General features: G+C 45.8%; 2 protein-coding genes across 4 annotated transcripts in view; one reads left to right on the plus strand and one right to left on the minus strand.

The window, feature by feature from the left end:
• TBC1D1 (TBC1 domain family member 1) overlaps positions 1-22,772 on the plus strand; it is a 209,185-nt gene that overhangs the window by 136,637 nt on the left and 49,776 nt on the right. For all 3 annotated transcript variants that reach the window (XM_075346959.1, XM_075346957.1, XM_075346958.1), the window contains one exon: positions 17,978-18,163. In XM_075346959.1, the coding sequence (XP_075203074.1) occupies positions 17,978-18,163 (186 nt within the window). The remainder of the gene's footprint in view (positions 1-17,977; positions 18,164-22,772) is intronic.
• Positions 3,589-9,180, minus strand: LOC142306622 (uncharacterized). The gene is made up of 2 exons (XM_075346956.1): positions 9,006-9,180; positions 3,589-8,810 (listed from the first exon to the last, which is right to left on the minus strand). Exon 2 carries the CDS (start codon positions 8,603-8,605, stop codon positions 4,142-4,144), a length of 4,464 nt encoding a protein of 1,487 aa, XP_075203071.1. The 5' UTR covers positions 8,606-8,810; positions 9,006-9,180; the 3' UTR covers positions 3,589-4,141.

Here is a 22,772-nt window from a genome sequence, read left to right on the forward strand (position 1 = left end):
CAAATTCTCTACTAAGGTACCCCACCCTGGTAATGATCCTCCTGCCTTGTATATGATCCTGCTATAAACCCCCATCCTGCTCATATACCCCCATCCTGCTCATATACCCCCATCCTGCTCATATACCCCCATCCTGCTCATATACCCCCATCCTGCTCATATACCCCCATCCTGCTCATATACCCCCATCCTGCTCATATACCCCCATCCTGCTCATATACCCCCATCCTGCTCATATACCCCCATCCTGCTCATATACCCCCATCCTGCTCATATTCCCCCATCCTGCTCATATTCCCCCATCCTGCTCATATTCCCCCATCCTGCTCATATTCCCCCATCCTGCTCATATTCCCCCATCCTGCTCATATTCCCCCATCCTGCTCATATTCCCCCATCCTGCTCATATACCCCCATCCTGCTCATATACCCCCATCCTGTTCATATACCCTGTTCATATACCCCGCATCCTGCTCATATACCCCCCATCCATCCTGCTCATATACCCCCCCATCCATCCTGCTCATATACCCCCCCATCCATCCTGCTCATATACCCCCCCATCCATCCTGCTCATATACCCCCCCCATCCATCCTGCTCATATACCCCCCCCATCCATCCTGCTCATATACCCCCCATCCTGCTCATATACCCCCCATCCTGCTCATATACCCCGCATCCTGCTCATATACCCCGCATCCTGCTCATATACCCCGCATCCTGTTCATATACCCCGCATCCTGTTCATATACCCCGCATCCTGTTCATATACCCCGCATCCTGTTCATATACCCCGCATCCTGTTCATATACCCCGCATCCATCCTGTTCATATACCCGCATGCTGTTCATATACTCCCCATCCATCCTGCTCATATACCCCATCCGGTTCATATACCCCCCATCCATCCTGCTCAAATACCCACCATCCATCCTGTTCATATACCATCCTGGTATATGGCCTGTATCCTATAGCACAGAGAAAAAAATAAACGTTTATACTCACCTTTTCCGCAGTCCCTGCAGCACCGATCATCTTCCTCTCTGCGCCACTGACCTGTGTGTGTGGAGCCGTTCCCCTGCAGCATCGCGATGTCTTCCTGTCTGTGCCGATCAGCTGATCAGCACAGATCACCTGACCGGCACAGACAGGAAGACATCGCGTGCTGCAGGGGGACGGCTCCACACACTGGGATGGGGGATTACACTGATTCACTGCAGCCCGCGCTGATGATGACGCTTGGGGAGCAGTGAATACAGCCGCACATTATCACTCCAGGCTGTAATTGATTTGCCAGGGGTGATCATGCGGGCCGGCTCTTTACTATGCGCACGTCCCCGCTCGTCCTCCCGCCCACCTGTCAGCACCGGCTTCTGCGCTGAGAAATGGGCGGGAGGATGGGCATGTATATGTAATGAGCGGGCCCACGTGGTCACAGCAGGCTGCTACAGCCTGCTCGTGCCCCCGATGACCCGCTCCACCGCAGCACCCTCATTCCCGGCTGCAGCCCTATAGTCAGACCATAAGACGCACCCCCAACTTTTCCCCAACATTTGGGGGGAAAAAAGTGCGTCTTATGGTCCGAAAAATACGGTAATTGGTAGTCAATATGAAAATCTGGAAAGTTTAGAATCAAACCCCTTCTATAATAATTTTTAGTATAAACACACCTTCTGCTGCACAAGTCGACTATCGATAGCATAAAACTGTGGGACCTGACCACCTCTTTACTTCTTGTAAATTGATGGCAAATCGCTGGTCAAAATATAGAGCCATACCAATAGGGGACTACAAATTTTGCGTCTTTTGGGTGCTGCGGTTAGGAATACAACTTTATTATCTAGAGGTGTCATATTTTAGTAACGCAGGTTGTTGATAGAAATAAGGTAATGTGTACCACCCCGCGGGCTCGGCTGCGACCGCTGAGCCGCTCGGATCCGTGCTCGTACGGCGGGTGGCTCGAGCGCCTCACGGACCCGGGGTCGCATCGCTCTGCAAGGGGGTTGGCGCTACACGTAGGAACTTCGGTGGGGGAGTTCCACGGCCGGGGCCGTGGTGGTTTGTAAGGGATGCAAGTACGGGACGCCACCCACGGGTTGTGGTGAATGGATGGACACCACCGCTGCCGTTAACTAGGCCTCCCGGGGACGGTGTTGCGCAGCTTGGTGTTGACCCCTCCGTGGGTAGGGGAGTGATGGTCCCGGGGGCCCGAGGGAGGTGCTGAGGCGTGGGAGCGGGTGCGTACTGGATGCTGGTGCGGTGCGCGGCCCGAAGGCACTGGTGTACTCACTATGACACAATACACTGGAGTCTCTGGTAAACCAAACGGAATGATGAACGGGGACCGCAGCCAACTGCAGCTTCTCCCTTGTCAGGTTGGTGGTTTCCGCCTTTCTCCTGCACCTCTTTGTGTGAATGTTTGACTCCTATGCCTAAGCAATGGTAGTCCGCTCCCCGGCTTGCTGGGTGTCGGAAGAGCCCTCTTTGCCGGCAGACGCTGGCCCTTTGGGTCTCTATGCCTTGGCCGTGGCTTTATCCTGTATGGTTGGGTTGTTGACTTCTAATGGGTCTTGTGTGGGAAAGGTCCTTAAGTCCAGTCCTCAATCAGTTGATTTGACTCGGCCCTGTCGGTTCGGGGCTTTGTACTGGGTCTGAGTACCCCTCCTGGTGCTCCGGTTTCCAATCTGTTCCTCGGTTCGGTACCGGCGGGCCACCACCCGACCCCGGTCCCTACGGTTCCACCGGCTGTAATCCCAGCTCCTGCAGGCGGCCACCACAGTCTGCCTCCTTGCCAGAGGTGACTGGGCTCCAACCCAGCCACCTGAGTAGACTATATTGGCAGGACTGGTCACAGGTCTGTCCTTGAACTTGACCTCTCTCCTTCACTGTCAAGACTAGACTCTCTAGAACTAGTGTCCTTTTTCCCGCCTCCACGTCTGTGAACTCCTCGGTGGGTGGAGCCAACAACCTGGCTCTGCCCCCCCTGGTGTGGACATCAAACCTGGAGGGTGGTGACAAGGTTTTTAAGTTTGGCTGCTGTCACCTTTTTTTTTTTTTTTTTTTTTGGGAGGGGGGTGTGTGCATGGGACTACCTGGGATGACCTGACTAGTCCAGGGCGTCACAAATGCAGCCCACAGTTGTACAAAATATCCGTCTAGTCTTGTAAAATCTGCCACGTTCTCATTAGTTGGTCCTAACCAGGAGCTAGACTGAAATGTTGAATTCTCCCAAAGCTTCACACCCCCTCAACATGATTGAGTTGCTATCATGTTACCATGCCTATGCCACATCACTTTTTTTTCTTTAACTTTTTCTTTATAGGTTGTTCTAAATACCTTGGGGACCATGCAGAATTTTTGGGGGGATAAATGGTTGGGGATTTTCTTTCTACTGAAAAAAGGAGTAGGGGAAAGGTTTCTAATGTTACTCCTCGATGCCAGTAGTGTTCTGGCACCCTCAATCTGTGCGTTGGAAGACGAGTTGACAGACAGCTTAACTCTTTCCCATCAATGCATTGACTCGGACGCTGGGGGTCCTTTACAACTTTTATTAATGAGATCAGTGTAAAACTACAAGAAATAAATGAAAATACTAAGTACAACATACAACATATCTGAGTTACATAGCATTCCATTTGATACAGGACATGCAGGGTAAATGCACTACATGGCGAATACATATTAGCTAATGACAGGATAATACTTGCAGAACAGAGCAACTACATTATAATTTTGATGAGCCCTAACCAGGGGATCATAACTCACCGACTGTGCTATGTAGAGGCAAACATAAGGAGCAGAGATCTGGAGAGATATTCAGCATGCAGAATGTGTGTGTTCATGTAACTGAAATGGCTGCTGAAGAAGAAGGGGCAGAGCCTATGCAAGGTCTGATGGGTAACTACATAAGCCTTGGTAGGACAATTTTCATTGCACAGTAACCAGTGAAACATTAGACTAACTGCAGTAAGACAACATTGTCAACAGATGGCGCTGTTGGATATCACTGGACAAGTGGACAGTATCAATGTCAATTACTAAATGTAATCTTATTACTTGGCATAATAAAATAATTATATGCATTTCTATGAAGGCATGACACTCCCCGTCTGGCATCCGGGGGAATGCCACAAACTTAAACTAGAGCAATAGAATAAGTTCAGATACAGGTCTAAGAAACAGCTTTCCACTTTGCTTGGGAATCTTGATTTCCACTTTCCTGACCTGTCCGTCTTGACTTGGGAAGACCTTGGTTACCAATCCTAGAGGCCACTCGTTCCTTTTAGACTGAGTGTTCTTCACTAGGACGACATTCCCAGGTTTCATGTTGGGTCTACTATCTTGCCATTTGTATCTTGTCTGTAATGTAGAGAGATATTGTTTTCTCCACTTAGTCCAGAAAAGGTCTACTAACATTTGAACTCTTTTCCATTGAGATTTGTACAAGTCTTTTGTAGTAAACTCTCCAGAAGTCGGCATACTCACATTAAACTTCTGGGTGAGGAGAGTTGAAGGGGTGAGCAGAGATAGGTCATCAGGGTCATTGGATATGGGAACCAGTGGTCTGGCGTTCATTATAGCTACTACCTCGGCCATGAAGGTTGTTAGAGTCTCATGAGTGAGCTTCGAAGGACCAAGTTGCAGAAAGATGGAATCGAGGATTCTGCGAGCGATGCCGATCATGCGCTCCCACACACCTCCCATATGAGATGAGTGCGGTGGGTTAAAGGTCCACGTACAACCTAGTTCTGAAAGACGTCTTTTTACTTGGTTAATGTCCAGATTTGAGGGAATCTTTAGTTCACCACATGCTCCTACAAAGTTAGATCCTCTGTCAGAGCGTATATGCTTTACATGTCCTCTGAGAGAAATGAATCGTCTGAAGGCATTTATGAAGCTGGATGTGTCCATTGTCTCAATGACTTCTATGTGTACGGCTCTAATACTCAAACATGTGAACAAGACGGCCCAGCGCTTGCTGTTTGCATGTCCTCCCCTAGTCTGACGTGTGACAACTGACCAGGGACCAAACACATCGAGGCCCACGTTAGTAAAAGGAGGTTCGGTACTCAAACGGTCTGCTGGTAGGTCTGCCATTTTTTGGGATTGACAAGAACCACGGAGTTTCCTGCAGATGATACATTTGAAGATGACTCTACTCACAAGTCGCTTAGCTCCTGTTATCCAGAAACCCGCTTCCCGTAGGGCTCCTTCAGTTATCAAGCGCCCTTGATGTCTAACCTGTGCGTGATAATGCTCAACCAGCAGGAAAGCAACATGGCCGTGAGGAACAATGATTGGAGTACACTCGTCATTTTCAAGCTTTGCATTTGAAATTCGTCCCCCGACTCTCAGCAGTCCTTGAGTATCCACAAACGGGTCCAGTTTTTTAAGGGGACTATCTTTTGGGACACTTCTGTGGTTCCGGAGGGACTCTAGAGTCTGGGTATAAGCTTCATGCTGTACACAACAGATGATTGCGTGTTTGGCTTGCGTGAGCTCTTCCACTGTGTAAGCTTTATGACAACGATGCCAGCCTTTGCATGGAGCTGGTCTCGATTGTCTGTTTTTAAAGGATCTAATGACATGTATCAGGCAAGTCGAGGCTCTGTAGGCCGATCTCCAGGTAGAGAATCTGAGGAAGCGGCTGGAATCAAGGTGCCTGTTGGTGATCGTTGTGCTAAGTGTGGAAACTTGAGGCTGTAGCTCTACATCTGATTCGGGTTCGAAGAGTTCATGTGTATGTGTCTCGTGAGCAGTGGGTACTGGTTGATACAGAAATGCAGGTCCGACTAGCCAGTTAGTGTCTTTGAGGCGTGGTGCCGATACCGCTCTGGTCGCATGGTCTGCAGGATTTTGGTCGGTTGGTATTTTGAATATTTTGTCCATGAAAGCAAAGAAATGTACCTCCATTTCTGGCTTCTTTGAGAAACTTGGCTTTAAGTAGGTAAGGCGCTTTAGTGCCATCTCTTTGTTGTTAGGAAGACAGGGTCTTTGTGGCTTGAATGGTAGTGGAGCCACCCAGCTGTCGTTTTCATCCTTGTGAAATCCTTGATCCATTATCTCCAGGAAGGTCTCATCTTCAATGGAATGGGCTCGTTTATAATCTTCTTTGGTCTTTTGAAAGACAGCGCACCCTAGATGATCTTTGTCTCCGTCGCACAATTCATCCATGGCGTATCTGTCTTTCCCACCATCTAAGTGTGCTGAATTGGTGAGATTTTCCTTCACTGGGAATTTGTTGGGGCAGGGTAGGAAAAAGGATGGACGGCCACTCTCCAATGTGTTCGTGTAGAGAGATTGGATGTTGTTCGGCTTGGGAACTTTTCCGAGGCAGACGTCCCCTATAACTACCCATCCTAGATCTAGCTTCTGAGCGTAGGGCGAGTTATGAGGACCGTTTATCTGTTTCCTCACCTTGTGAACTCTGATGATGTCTCTCCCCAGCAAAAGGACCAACTTGGCTTGGGAATTAAGTGCAGGAATGAGATGCGCTATGTTTCTCAAATGGGGATGGTGTAGTGCCGCTTCTGGAGTGGGTATCTCTTCTCTATTGTTCGGGATGGCATTGCACTCGATTAATGTAGGAAGGGGTAAGGATGTCTTCCCATCTAGGGATTCGATTTGATAACCTGTTGCCCTCCTGCCAGATTCTTCACTCACTCCTGTACATGTTTTCAGTGAGTAGGAGCAGCTAAGTCCCTTGATTCCAAAGATGTCAAAGAAAGCTGAGCTGGCGAGTGATCTATTACTCTGGTCGTCGAGTATAGCATAGAGTTTAACCGCTTTTTCTCTGTAGCCCATAGGGTAAACTGTAACCAGACAGATCTTTGAGCAGGATTTGTTAGTGAGACCTTCTCCACAAACTTGAGTGCACTGGGGTGACACTTCAGGAGGTGTACTGTCTGTCTCCTCCCCGCCGTGCTCTGTAAGTCGGTCGATGTGCGTGGAATTCTGTGGGGCTGGTTCTGGGTGTAGAGCTGTGCTGTGCTCTTGACTGTTACACTCCGAACAAGTGATACTGGCATTGCAGTCTCTAGCTAAGTGAGATGTGGATGCACAACATCTGTAACATATGTTGTTTTCTCTGAGGAAGATTCTACGGTCTTTAAGAGATTTTCCTCTAAAACTCCTGCACTGTTGCAGTGGGTGAGGCCTTTTGTGTAGGGGGCACTCTTTGTCTGGGTCAATTGTTAGTGACCCTTCAGGTTCTGTTGTACTGTGGGTCTTGCGTGATGAATCTGTAGCAGACACATTAGTTTTGTGTACAGTGATAGGTGAGCCTCGAGGGTTGCGTACTGGAGCAGGCTTACCTGTTCGTGGGTTGATGGGATCTGCGGTGGAAAGGTCAAAGCTGGGATCATTCCTGATCTTGGCTTGCTGGCGCACAAAATCTACGAAGACATGGAATGGAGGAAACGGCACGTTGTGACGTTGTTTGTAATCTGAACCCCGGTTCAACCATTTCTCTTGCAGACTGTAAGGCAACTTATTCACTATGGGTTTAATACCTCTGGCTGCATCTAGGGACGCGAGGCCTGGCAGGTCTCCTTCAAACTTGGCGACTTGGAGTTCTACCAAGAGGTCGCTCAATTCTCTTAGCATGTGAAAGCTCTTATTAGAGATCTTGGGAAAGTCCTCCAACCTTTTGAAGAGGGATTCTTCTATCCTCTCTGAAGAGCCATAGCACTCATCAAGTCTCTCCCATAACAGGCACAAACCTTTGCTCGGGTGGTTGATGCTGATATCCCTGATGCGTTTTGCATGTTCTGCTGATTCGTTTCCTAGCCACTTGACCAAGAGATCGATCTCTTCATTGGCAGAGATGTCCAGGCCGGCCGTGGCGTTTCTGAAGGAAGCTCTCCACGCTCTGTAACTTTCAGGACGGTCGTTAAACTTTAAAAGACCTTTGGTGAGTAACTCACGGCGTGCGAAGAACTTGAGGAAATCTGGTAGCTCTTGATTTCTGAGAGGGTGGTCCTGATACATGTTGCTATGATGAGGTCCCAGTGAGTTATTGTTGCCATCAAATACGTTGTCGCCATGATAGTCACCATCGGGGTCCTCCATTTTGGGACGGTTCGCTGTGTAATAGGAATCTACAAACTTGGGTGCAGGTGACACTGATGGTGTTAGGTGGACGGAATTACCTTCATGCTTAACATGGGATGTTTGTTGAATGAAGGTTGATGGCTGAATGGCAGGATTAAGTCTCTCTCTTGGAGCTGAATGTAGATGGTCGTCTGATGCGGTATGCTTTAGCACGTAGTCTGAAGTGCGTTGTGAGATATCCCGATGACTGAGTTCGGGTCCGAGCCTTAACCTGAAACTTTTACTGTCGCTGCGTGCTGCTTCTTCTAAAGCCTGTACTTCAGCTTCTGCTGCTGCTGCTTCTGTGTCTACAGCAAGTTTTGCAAGGTCGGCTTCTAGACGTGCTTTTTCTGTCTTTAATTTCAACTCTTGTTCAGCAAAGGCAGCTCTCACTTTGGCGGCTTCCGCCTTCGCCCTGGCGGTGGCAATTGCAGCGCTGCTCACAGACTTCCTTGAAGCTGACGAGCTTACATGGGAGCGTGTTACATAAACTTCAGATCCTCTATCTGACATGGTGTCTGTATGCGGCTTGACTGCTCTCTGATAGAAGTCGGCGTCTATGCTTCAACCCCGTTAATAGTAGTCGTTTTACTGTTCTGGCACCCTCAATCTGTGCGTTGGAAGACGAGTTGACAGACAGCTTAACTCTTTCCCATCAATGCATTGACTCGGACGCTGGGGGTCCTTTACAACTTTTATTAATGAGATCAGTGTAAAACTACAAGAAATAAATGAAAATACTAAGTACAACATACAACATATCTGAGTTACATAGCATTCCATTTGATACAGGACATGCAGGGTAAATGCACTACATGGCGAATACATATTAGCTAATGACAGGATAATACTTGCAGAACAGACCAACTACATTATAATTTTGATGAGCCCTAACCAGGGGATCATAACTCACCGACTGTGCTATGTAGAGGCAAACATAAGGAGCAGAGATCTGGAGAGATATTCAGCATGCAGAATGTGTGTGTTCATGTAACTGAAATGGCTGCTGAAGAAGAAGGGGCAGAGCCTATGCAAGGTCTGATGGGTAACTACATAAGCCTTGGTAGGACAATTTTCATTGCACAGTAACCAGTGAAACATTAAACTAACTGCAGTAAGACAACATTGTCAACAGATGGCGCTGTTGGATATCACTGGACAAGTGGACAGTATCAATGTCAATTACTAAATGTAATCTTATTACTTGGCATAATAAAATAATTATATGCATTTCTATGAAGGCATGACAAGTAGTACCGAAGTATCTTGCGTTCTGCCAGATGGTGAGCAGGATTTATTCCCCAGAGTCTACGGACTTTTGCACTCGTACCTGTTGACTGTAGCAGACATGTCATTGTAGCCATTTTTAGTAGCCAGGCTGTAGGAAAGTCAGCAGTCCTGAACTGATGACTTCTCAAAAAAAAAGTTAATGCTAGTTTCTAGCTTTGAGAACCTTGTGTGTGATTTGTGCGGTCTTGTGCTTGGCATTGTGCATGTTCTTTAGACTATGAACAATAAGGGCTGATTTACATTGAATTATGGCGTTTCCAATAGAATTTACTATAGATTTCATAGACCTGACAAAAGAAAATTAAATAGAAAACCTCACCTTTTTGAACACTTAATTACAAAAAATATAAAAAATGGATTGTATACTTTTTTTTTTTTTTTTTCATGCAGTTAAAAATGCCCTAAGAATGACTTTGCGGAGGGGGCCTTACCTTACCGTGCAGATGGTTCTTCCAATGCCAAATTAAAGCTGTGCCATCTTCCTGTTAACCAAGGCACAAAGGCAAAAATGGTGCTATTGTAGGGCCCTAACCCTTATATCACATAAGTAATATAAGTGTTAGGGCCCTACTATTGCACCATATAAAAAATGGGTTTAAGTATGTTTCGGTCATTAACGTTGACCTTCATCGGGCCCTGTATAAAAGAATTTTATCCCACAACGTCTGTCTATTTCATCCTCTCTCCGCTCGATTCCTAAAACTGAACATGGACAAAACAGAATTCATCATCTTTCCTCCTCCTCTTCCTCACTCAAACCCCCCCCCCCCCGCCTAAGATATCCATCAATGTCAATGGCTGCTCACTTTCCCCAGTCGCATGTGCTCGCTGCCTGGGAGTAATCCTACACTCTGATCTCTGTTTCAAGCCACACATCAAAGCCCTCTTCACCTCCTGCTGCCTCCAACTCAAAAATATTTCCCGGATCCGTACATTCCTTTCCCAAGAAGCTGCAAAAACACTAGTACATGCCCTTATTATCTCCCGCCTGGATTATTGCAACCTCCTGCTCTGTGGCCTCCCTTCTAACTGTCTTGCACCCCTACAATCTATTCTAAACTATGCTGCCCGGCTAATCCACCTCTCCCCCCGCTACTCCCCGACCTCTCTTCTCTGCCAATCCCTTCACTGGCTTCCCAGTGCCCAACGACTCCAGTTCAAAACACTAACCATGACATACAAAGCCATCCACAACCTGTCTCCTTTCTACATCTGTGACCTCGTCTCCCGGTACTTACCTGCACGTAACCTTCGATCTTCACAATATCTCCTTCTCTACTCCCCTCTCATCTCCTCTTCCCACCATCGCATCCAAGATCTCCTGTGCCTCCCCCATACTCTGGAATGCTCTGACACAACATATCAGACTCTCGCCTACCTTAACAAGCTTCAAAAGGAACCTGAAGACCCACCTCTTCCGACAAGCCTACAACCTGCCGTAACCCTCTCTGATACAGCACCGCACGACCAGCTCTACCCTTACCTACTGTATCCTCACCTACATTGCAAGTAAAAAAAAGGAAAAACGTCCAGCTCTTCAGGCGAGGAAAGCCATGGTCTTTATTTTAGCATCCAGACAGCGGATGACATGACCAGCACAGCACTACGCGTTTCAGGTGAAACAAAATCATGAACATGTTCATGATTAAGGGTGATTGTTTCACCTGAAACGCGTAGTGCTGTGCTGGTCATGTCATCCGCTGTCTGCATGCTAAAATAAAGACCATGGCTTTCCTCGCCTGAAGAGCTGGACGTTTTCCTTTCTTTTACTTGCAATATTGGGCTGTGGCATTGCCTGTCCGTGCTCCAGGGAGAAGCCAGGAATGAGCTCCTACATGGTGAGCTGATATACATAAATTGGATCCTCATCTATCCCTTGTAGACTGAGATATATAGAGATTATATAATATATATATACATATCTATCTGTGTGTGTGTGTGTGTGTGTGTGTGTGTATATGTGTATATATATATATATATATATATATATATATATATATATATATATATATATATATATATATATATATATATATATATATATATATATATATATATATATATATATATATATATATATATATAGTAATTAATATACTGGGAATTGCTATTATGTCATAACGTACTATGGAGAGTAAATTAATACAAGAATGAAGCAGAGGAAATGTATCCTGGTGAGACAAACTCCATAGACTATTATAGGCAGCATAGCAGCATATATCTTTCATGACGGAGTGCCTGTTTTTTCGAACTTGTCTAGATTACAGCTCTGCAGCTGGTGGTTTGTACACCTGTCACCAGGTCTATAGGAACTTGTGTGGTCCATGATATTTCTCGTTTCTGTGTTTCCACTGCACAATAACAATTCTTGTAGGTTTTCCTTCAGCAGGACACAGATTTGATCAACTCGACTTTTTGGAAATGTTGAGTCATGGAGGATATTAGTGCGTTCATCTCATGTTTGTCTATAATCACTGTAAAGCCGTGTGCTTGTTTTCATGCACGTGTTAGCATTGGTTTGGATCCAAATCCAGTTTTTAGAGGCGAGGTGAGTAGTGCAGAGCGGACTATTTAAGAAAACTTACAGTAACACTTTTTGAAACCACATGGTGGCGCTGTAATACTTTTAATATACACTATGGGCAAAACTATTGAGACCTCACAGCTAGAGGAGCTTTTATGTCATCCCATTCTAAGTACATAGACGTTATATGAATTTAGCCCCTCCACCTTTGCAGTTATAACCGCGCCCACTCTTTCGGGAAGTCTTCCTACAATATTTTTGGAAGTATCTGTGTGAAAATTTTGTTCATTCAGCCAAACAAGTTTTTGTGAGGTCAGACACTGATGTTGGAGGGAACGGCCGGGCTTTAAAAATTGTCTGATACGTAATTGCTTGCTACGGTAGTTGTACCGTTGTGTTGTGTATACAGACAGGATTGTTTCCCTTTGGTAGATGATTTATTTTTTACTTTTAAACCGCTACTTCTGGAAAAGTAATCTAGGTAATTTCTGGTAACTGCTTCTGATTAGAAAAAACGTGATGCCACCAATTTTGGAGTGAAGAACTAAAATAAATCTTTGTAATATTCTGTGCCCTGAAAAATGTTTTGTGAATGTGACCAGGTTTCCTGACTTTCTATTACATCGTTCATCTTTATCATTTGCAGAAACTTAATGTCAGTTACCTTATTCCAGAAAGTCAGGAGGGGGCGGTATACCAGTGCTATGGGATCTAAAGCCAAATCTTTCATGAAGTTTCAGAATGTTATTAGACACCTTGTTTTCCTTTGGCAAAATGGGACAAACCTAGATATAACACTGAAAAATCTAACATTGTTACAAGTCTTAAGCGGGCTTTACACACTACGATTTCGCTACAGCGATCTCGTTGGGGTCACGGATTTTGTGACGCACATCCGGCCGCTGTAGCGATGTCGTAGCGTGTAACTCCTAGGAGCGATTTTGGATCGTTGCAAAAATGTCCAAAATCGCTCCTCGCTGACATGGGGGTCCACTGCCAGTTATCGCTGCTGTCGCTAGGGTGAAGTTGATCCTCGTCCCTGCGGCAGCTCACATCGCTACGTGTGACGCCGCAGGAACAAGGATCATCTCCTTACCTGCCTCTGGCAGACAATGCGGAAGGAAGTAGGTGGGTGAGCTGTTACGTCCCGCTCATTTCCGCCCCTCCGCTTTCATTGGGCGGCCGCTTAGTGACGTCGCTGTGACGCCGAACGGACCGGCCCCTTAGAAAGGAGGCGGTTTGCCGGTCACAGCGACGTCGAAAGACAGGTAAGTACATGTGACGGGGGTGCGCGATTTTTTTGCGCGACGGGCTGCGATATGCCCATTTCGCACAAACGATGGGGGCGGGTCTCATGCTAGCGATATCGGGCCGGATATCGCAGCATGTAAAGCCACCCTTAAGCTGCTTTCACATCTCCGGTTTTAGCAGAGCCGGCCAATCCTGCTCTAAAACCTATGCAACGGATGCGGCGACAATACCGCATTCTTTGCATAAGTTTTTTACATGCGGCCCGTCTGGTTTTTGCCGCTTGCGGCAGGCTACTGAGCATGTGCAGTGGAAAAAAAAACGCATGTGGCGGCTGGATGCAGTTTTTGCCGCAGGACTCCGCATGCTGCGTCCATAGGCGTGCATTGCAAATCGCGCCGCATCGGCCGGATACGGCGCGATATGTTCGTCCTTCTTCTTTTTTTTTTTTTTTCTTTTTTTTTGCCGGACCAAAAAACGTGCCCGGCAACGTTCTATCCGGCCGCCGCATCGGCTAAATCTGCCACATGCGGCAAAAAACGGACGGAACGCAAGCCCATACGGCACGAATGCAAAAAAAACGCAACCGGCAGCAAAAAACTGTTCCGTTTTTTTTCTGCAAAGCGCCGGATTGTGCCGCACAGGAAAAAACGGATATGTGAAAGCAGCCTTACAGAGGGATGCAGCATCCTTTTAAGTTGACCAGATATTTGGGCGTAATCGAAGAACCATCAAGTTTTTGTCATTATTATAATTAATAATTTATTAATCATTCATATAGCGCTGTTAATTCCACAGCACTTTACATACATTGACAACACTATCCCCATTGGGGCTCACAATCTAAATTCCCTATGAGTATGTTTTTGGAGTGTGGGAAGAAACCGGAGGAAACCCATGCAAAAAAAGGGAGAACATACAAACTCCTTGCAGATGTTGTCCTTTATGGGAATTGAACCCAGGACCCCAGCGCTGCAAGGCTGCAGTGCTAACCACTGAGCCACCATATCGCCCCGTTCTAGGTAGTTAACAGGGTTGCAAACAACATTTTGAGGAAAAATAGAAGCACATTAACTACCAAAGATTTGAGCAGAATCAAACGTGAAGTGACCAGGAGCCCATTATCCTCCAGTGCTATCGTATTCCAGAACCGCAACCTCCCGGGAGGCCCAGAAGTACAAGGTGCTCAGACACGGCTGAAGACGCAGAAGGGGAAACATAGAGTGGGCCAAGGAAAATCTGTCTTCAGATATTCAAGGGTTTGTGGATTATTGAAATGAGAGTGAGTGATTTACTGTGAAGGAGAAAGTCACCTCTGACCAGTGTTTGGGAGACTGTGGCTGGTGCTGCCCAAAAAATTGATAGCCAATGTGATATGCTGGCTGCGTACTGAAGACTTTTGGACCAAAAGACAGAGTGGAGTCCACGCCTCTAAAGGATACAGATTTATTTTTTTTTTTCCATCACGGAGCGCTGGTTACATCAATCTCATTGTTGTGTTTTAAAAGATATTTTCTTTCTTGTTTAAGGTACACAGAAGGCCAGACATGAGATTGGTAATTGGAGTAAAGCAATCATTCCATTACTTTCATTAGTGGCACAATTAAGCCATTGTTCTCCCAGCCAGTGTTCATCTTCAGTTTATTCTTTCACCTGGCTCATAGCAGAGACATCGGTGGGATAGTGAATTGCAGAACAGTCTCATGTATGTGCAGAGTTCCTGGGCTTTCCTAAAGGCTCATGGTGTATGACTACTGAAGCCAAATTCTCAGATGAGGAGATAAAGCAACATCAGAAAGTCTTGTACCTTTATTCATACAAAAGATTGTGACTGGTGCCAGTCATATATCTCTGCGAATTTGACCTCCAATGTAAAGGCCAGTTTTGAGGGTTACTCTGTTCTTTGGATGCAGCCCAACCTTTCTCATCCAAGAATAGAAACTTCATAGCCAAAAACAAGATGTTGGGCCATATATCTACCAGTAAATCTATAGACCTCCATACACATTAAAGTTGGCTGAATTTTGCTGGTCGATCTTACTTGCTTATGTCTTTCAGTGCCTCCTTCGGCCAAATAAACAATCTTGTGTATTGGAGAGCCGGTCAACATGGCCATCGGCCAACAGTCATCTAAAGTATAAGACTGGCTTTACGTTCCTTTCCCTGTACAGAACACATCCATGCCAGGCAATGTCGAATAATTCAGGTGTATGGAGGTGTCGAGAGAGCTAGATAGTGATTGGCTGAACAGTCAGACCTTTCTAAGGTATTTCTTGATCAAAGGAATTCATTTTATGCTGTTTATTTTTCCAATAAATGTGAATTTTTATATTATACTTCTGAAATGGACGTTTTTGTGCTGGGATCCACCCTCTATTGAAGATCTATCTAAGGTGTATGGGCACCATAGGGAGATCCTCTTTTTAGATTAGTAACCTGTATGGCCACTTTTATTCTTTATCAGTGTACCTCAAATAAAGAATACTTGGCTAACCTATTCTGGATGAGTAGCTTCTATTTTAGGGAACTTGTCTCACCACTGCTTGCCTGAATGTGGTTCCTAGCCTGCTAGCAACTAGTTTATGCATTGCACCATATTCTGTCTTCAGTTGTTGTCCCGACTTGCTTATTCGTCCTGCCTGACCTCTCCATTCCTGACCTCTGCTTGGTACCCTGTCCCTATGCTGCCTGCCCTGACTCTGGACCGTTTGACTATGCCTCTGTGTCATAGAATCATCGAATGGTAGAGTTGGAAGGGACCTCAATTGCCATAAAAGTCCAACCCTCTGCGAGTGCAGGTTTTCTTAAATCATCCCAGCTATATGTTTATCCAGCTTCCACTTGAAGATTTCCATTAGTGGAGCGCTCACTACCTCCCGCGGTCGCCTGTTCCACTCCCTGACTGCCCTCACTGTCATAGTTTTTCTTAATATCTAATCTGAATCTCCTTCCTTTTTCTCTTCATCCCTTTTGCTTCTTGTACTTCCTTGCTCTAATGAGAATAGGGGGGTTTCCTCTGCACTGTGACCACCTTTCAGGTATCGCTCTCTTGTATCTCGTACCCACACCTCTGACCCTTTGGTCAGCTGCGTCAGTCCTGGGCACTGTCCTGAATTGGAAACTGGTGTCTACAAGAAGCCCAGCCTATCCTCCCCTCCAGAGGCTCAAGTGAAGACTCGGTAAACACTAAAGCCCCCGTCACATTTAGCGACTTGCCAGCGATCCCGAAAATGATGCGACCTGATAAGGGTCGCTGGGAGGTCGCTGGTGAGATGTCACACAGTCAGACCTTACCAACGACTCAGTAACGATACAGGTCGCAGTAGCGACCTGAATAACGATCTCTGCTGTCATTGGGACCCTGTCACACAGTGTCAAACATAGCGATGCGTCCTGCCCAGCAGGAAATCGCCTTTGAAGAAAATGGTCCAGGACATTCAGCAACGACCGGCGACCTCACAGCAGGGGCCAGGTCGTTGCTGGATGTCACACACAGCAACATCGCTAGCAAGATCGCTGTTGCGTCACCAAAACCATGACTCGTCAGCAATGTCGCTAGCGATTTTGTTTCTTTGTGAGACATGGCCTTTAGTCACATTCCTTCAGGGTAAGCCCGGTCTGTGGTGCAGTAGGTCCAGGTGAAAAAAGATTGCACTACCAACCCTTGACTACCGCAGCAAGCAGTGTTGTGGTATCCCATTCACCTGTAATACACTGTCATATATGCATAGCTGCACAGAGCGATGTTTGGCCATGAGACCTGTGTCACAGCTAAAGTGACGTGTAGCCTCGGACTACATCAGAACGTTAGAATGTTTCATGATCACCTGGTTCATGTTGCCGTCTATCTCCAGTCAGTGGTTACCGTGTCTGAGTAGTTGTGTTCGGGTCAACAAAAAATTTGTTGCATGTTAAAGATGAGTGAGCAGACCCTATAAAACTGGGAATAGGATTCTGGCCGCGTTGCTGTTTATATAATGTTCGTAGTTCTCACTCATTGCCTGAAACTGAGGAACGTACAAATATGTTGAGCATATATAGAAAGCTATGGCGGTGTTTGTGTAGTTGACCTCTGCATGCCTCTGGTCCATAGGTAGAGACCTTGTTTAATATTTAACAAACTGTGGTTCTCTCATTGAGTAATAGTTTGCTAGCCTCACACAGCTCTTTGCCCTCACTTTTTTCCAGCCAACTGGCATTTAAAAGTTCCTCATGCCTTGGTTTTTGGTCTGCATCCTAAGCAAAGCACGGTTAAATTAATTATAAAGCGACCATTTCTCAGGAACTTTCAGCAATTTTTTTTTCATGTTTATTTGGATAGAGAATATAATAGTGGCTGCAGTGCGGAATGAAACTTTTTTTTTTTTTTTTTTTCTTTTTTTTTTCCCGTTTGATTAGTTAACCTCTTTGGAGGAGAGACAAAGTATTTGGGACCTAGTGAGATAACTTTTTAAGTCCAAGTGGGGGTTTAGAGATGAGAAGTATTTACCCTGCAAGTTATATTCATGTTCCTGTAAGGTCCACTCTTTTCCATGCGCTTGCTCTGGTCGTTTTTCGTCTCCGCTCCTGTACTCACCCAAACAACTAATGTTTTCAGGATTCCCTGGAAATTGCATAGGTGATAACTGTTGTCAGTGCCTCGGGTGTCACATAGGGGTCTCTCCTGCAGAGAATCAATTGAAGGGTTTGAAGTGGTGCCCCCGCAGCATGTGCCGAAATGTTTTCCCTCAATTGATTGATCGTAATGATGCAGGTGACCTATTGTCTTCAACTGAAAAGTCTTTGGGATGTGAAATAAGATGCATTGTATTTTGCTTCCCCAGAACGTTCAGAAGTGGGTGACATCCCCCCGAGGTCTCCTCTACAGCCTGTATGTGAAGATGGTCCATTTGGGCCTGTATTAGCCGCAAGACACCGCACTCCAGAAGAACTGAGAGAGCTTTGGAAAAAAGCCATAATACAACAAATTCTACTTCTCAGGATGGAAAAGGAAAACCAAAAGTTACAAGGTAATTGAGTACCCAGACGATCAGCAGGTTTTTGCTGTATAATCTGATTGCAGCATGAGTTGAAGACAGTGACCCTGATTTCAGCAATGTATCACTTGGTTTTCCTTCATGCAGCAGTTGTGATGGATTCCGATTTCTCTGCTGCAGATCTAGCAGAGCTCGAAATGCCGACCCCTGTATAACTGTGCACACACCACTGATTGGCATCTGTGTACACACTACATTGATAGCTGCAAATCGCTAATGAAGGTCGGTTTGGACTAAGGGTACCGTCACACTTTAGCGACGCTCCAGCGATCTGACCTGGTCAGGATCGCTGATGCGTCGCTGGTGAGTTGTCAATCAGGCAGATCTCACCAGTGACCAGCCCCCAGCGACGCGTGGAAGCGATGCTGTGCTGGGTAACTAAGCGCTTGGTTACTTGATATTTACCTTGGTTACCAGCTCACACCTCTTAGCGCTGGCTCCCTGCACTCGTAGCCAGAGTACACATCGGGTTAATAATCAGACCGCTTTGCTTATTTACCCGATGTGTGCTCTGGCTACGTGTGCAGGGAGCCGGCTCTGGCAGCCTGAGAGCGGAGGACGCTAGTAACCAAAGTAAATATCGGGTAACCAAGCAAAGCATTTCTCTTCTCTTGGTTACCCGATGTGTACCTTGGTTACCAGCGTCCGCAGCTTGCAGACTCCGGCTCCGTGCACATTCAGATCGTTGCTCTCTCGCTGTCAAACACAGCGATGTGTGCTTCAAAGCGGGAGACCAACGTCCAAAAAATGGTCCAGCATTGTGTGGAACGAGCAGCGATTTCACAGCAGGGGCCACATCGCTGCTCATTGTCACACACAGCGAGATCGCTGATGAGGTCACTGGTGCGTCACAAAAACCGTTACTCAGCAGCGATCTTGCTAGTGATCTCACTATGTGAGAAGTACTCCTAAGAGGCATGACAGCAGCTTGTCTTGTATTGATGATCTCCTGCTCATTAAAATGCTGATTTGTATTGAAACCGCAAAACTCAGCCTAATAAGTGACACATCGCTGGAATCTGGATCTCTGTTCCTTTTATCATGTTGCTCTCAGATTACATAACAAACACCTTCTGACATTTCTTTATCAAGTGCTTTTGAAATATAATGAAAAAGGTAAAAAAATAAGTACATGGCCACATTTTAAAGCAGTCAATAGGATTAGAAAGGTCATTCATTATTAATTGTAATAGGGTATGTAAAAATAGACTGCGTAAACCAAAAGCGGGCGCTTTCTTTAGATTCCTCATATCTTGTCCAGAAAGAAGATTGATCAGTACCAGACTGCCAAGGGCAGACACATTGACTGCCACCAATTAGCTGTTATTTGATCTGGTGACTGCCTGATGTAAAGTTTTTGATTGAAACGTCAGAGCACAGCGTCTTTTTATAAATGTAACCTCTGCTGCCGGGTACTGCAGAACAGCTCCTGTTTTTTCCATACGAGTTGTTGTGCAGTCCTCAGCTGCCGCTGCTACAGTTTGCATAGTGGTGCGCGCGGCAACCCTAGTCAAAGTGGGTATGTCTGCCAGTGGCTGGAGAAATTAATAGTTTATTGATGAGGATTCCAGATAACATGCCCCAACCAATCGATTGATTGACTTATCTCACGGATAGGTAATCAATGCCTGTACCTGGACAACCCCTTCAAGGTGGCAGTAAAAGTTAGAGGAAAGTTAGCAGAAACTCTGTTAAGAGGCAAAGAAAGAATGGACATGTTCAATTTTAGAATGAAATCCTTTTGTGATCTGTAAAATTGTCCGTCAACAGCTTACTCTGTCTCCATTGAAAAACTATGCACGGTACGACGGCCAGACCGGAGTATGTATGGGGAGGGTCAGGAGGAATAGCTGTTGGCTGGGAAAGTGTTTGGCTGATGGCTATCTAAGGTTCATGTGTGATGTTATCTTTTGGTACCCTACTCAGATTATACTTGGTCAATGGGGTACATATGAAGTAGTTCCCTTGAAGGTAAGCTACACTTGGAGGGGGTGATCCAAAGTTTGGGAGTCTAGACCTTTTCTTCTTTTGAAGACGAAATAATACCAGCATTCAGGAAAATCATACACTTGGTATAGGCATAGTGAAACTTTATAACAAGATATCTTCTGATAGTCAATGTACTCAACCGAGAAAAATATCTGCAATGCAAACAAGGATCTATATTGCAGATGTTAGATTTGTCCAAATTTTTATATGATAGCGAAAAGGTAGTAGAACAGAGAGAATAGTTTTTCAGGCTAATAAAAGAAACCGAGGGAAAAGAGAAAGCGTAGAGCAGGAGTCTCAAACACGCGAGCCGCATGCGGCCCTTCAGGTGGCTTCTTGCGGCCCGCAGGCCCGTGGACCCGGTAAAGATGGCGACGGGTGCAGGGGCCGCAGCCGCCAGCTATTTATTTCAGCCTACAGTCTTGTCTTTGCCGCGCACAGTGAAGTTCTCGCTGCAGAACGCAATAACAGCCGCCTGCCAATCAGAGGCAAGCACCTGCTGCATATGACCTCAGATGCTTGCCTGTGATTGGCCAGTGGCTGTTGTGCAGTGAGAACTGCTCTGCACGCGCCGGCAGAAAGTTCAGCGATGACAGCAGCTGTGATCATTACCGGGTCCACGTGCCTGCGTGCCGCTGACGGCAGGTGAAAAAAGTGTGTGTTGTGGCTGCACTGTGTGTGTGTGTGTGCGTGTGTGTGTGTGTGTGTGTGTGTTATCTGAGGCTGTACCGGGTCCACGTGCTGCTGACGGCAGGTGAGAAGAATGCATTTGTGTGTGTTTCTGTTGCTGGCTGAGGCTGCACAGGGTGGAGGGGGAGTGTTAGCTGAGGCTGCACGGGGTGGGGGGGGGGGGGGAGTGTTAGCTGAGGCTGCACGGGATGGGGGGGGGGGGGAGTGTTAGCTGAGGCTGCACAGGGTGGGGGGAGGGGAAGTGTTAGCTGAGGCTGTGGGGGGGGGGGGGGGTGTTAGCTGAGGCTGTGGGGGGGGGGGGGGAGTGTTAGCTGAGGCTGCACGGGGTGGGGTGGGGGGGGGGAGTGTTAGCTGAGGCTGCACGGGGTGGGGGGGGGGGGGGAGTGTTATTTTATATAATATATATATATATTCTTTCTATACACCCTTGGATCACTGTTTTTGAACATTTTTCATTTGTCCATTATAACAAATGTGTAGTATGTATGTAATGTGTAGTATGTGTATGTATGTATACATACATACATACATACATACATACATACATACATACATACATACATATATGTATGTATACATACATACACATGTATGTATACATACATACATACATACATACTACACATTTGTTATAATGGACAAATGAAAAATGTTCAAAAACAGTGATCCAAGGGTGTATAGAAAGAAAAAAATGGTACCACTACCAATGTCACTTTGTCCTGAAAAGAATGCGGCCCCTCAGATTATTTTTTTTTCCTGTGTGCGGCCCATACACCCAGCCGAGTTTGAGACCCCTGGCGTAGAGTAAGATATCATGAGTGGAAGAGGAAGGGGGAAAACAAGAAAAAAGGGGAGGGGGTTGGAGGAGTCACACCTTACCAGACAATCGCACAGTCTAGATTCAGGAGACTCCAAGGTAGGAGGTAGACTACAAAAGTCCATCATATTCTCCAGAGTGTTAGCACTCCATCCAATAGAGTCAAGTTTTCTAAAAAGCTTCGCATTGATCAGAAAAACCGTTAATTCCTCCATATACAATAATTCTTTGACATTGAAGGGCCTTTAATGAAGGCCAGTCATTGCCAATGCCAATCTGGAAAGCTCTGAACCTTCCCCGAGAAATCCGGGACCGCAAAACAGTGTCTAACTAGGGCAGAATTCTGGAGAACCAATAATAGGAGATAGTGGAGAAGGAATCTACATATCTCTTGTCTGGAGCAGCAATCGAGAGTAGTACTAATGGTAGAGTGAGACTTCAGTGAAGAATGCGGAATTGGGTAACTATGGGAGGGCAGATAAGGAAAACTCAGAGAAACTTTTGTTCAATTTGTACCCATGGTTTCACAGAAGCGTGTTAGCACCAATCGATAACTAACTAGATCTTTGAACAGATAAATAGTACGTTTTTAAATCTGGGAGGTCTAAGCCGCCCCCCCCCTTTTTTTTTTTTTAATTTTTTGGCCTACATAAAAGGGACTGCACAAGTCTCTCCTATTTTATTTGCCCCCAAAAAACGTATTTGTTATAAGACAATATCTTTGAAAAAGGAACTAGGAATTTTAATCTGAAGAGTTTGAAAAAGATATAAAATACGAGGGAGAACATTAATTTTAAGAATTTCACATCTACCAAACCAGCTGAAGAGATTTTTTGACCATTTAGCACAATCATCTCTAATGACCTGAAGTAATGGAAAAAGGTTTAATAGAGAATACAGATCAGTAGAAAGAAGAATGGCCAAATATTTCAAAGACTGAGATGACCTGTGAAATTTTAACATTTTTTTTTTTTTTTATAAGAAAATTAATTTCAAAGGTACACTGATATTCCCGACTTCCGATTTATATAGGTTGATTTTAAAATTTGATAGAGGAATATTTTTCAAATATTCGCATTAGGTTGG

This window comes from Anomaloglossus baeobatrachus, chromosome 1, assembly GCF_048569485.1.
Source record: "Anomaloglossus baeobatrachus isolate aAnoBae1 chromosome 1, aAnoBae1.hap1, whole genome shotgun sequence".
Lineage (NCBI taxonomy): Eukaryota > Metazoa > Chordata > Amphibia > Anura > Aromobatidae > Anomaloglossus > Anomaloglossus baeobatrachus.

Excerpts from the sequence above, each read along its gene's own strand:
- LOC142306622 (XM_075346956.1), bottom strand. The coding sequence starts at position 8,605 with ATGTCAGATAGAGGATCTGAAGTTTATGTAACACGCTCCCATGTAAGC.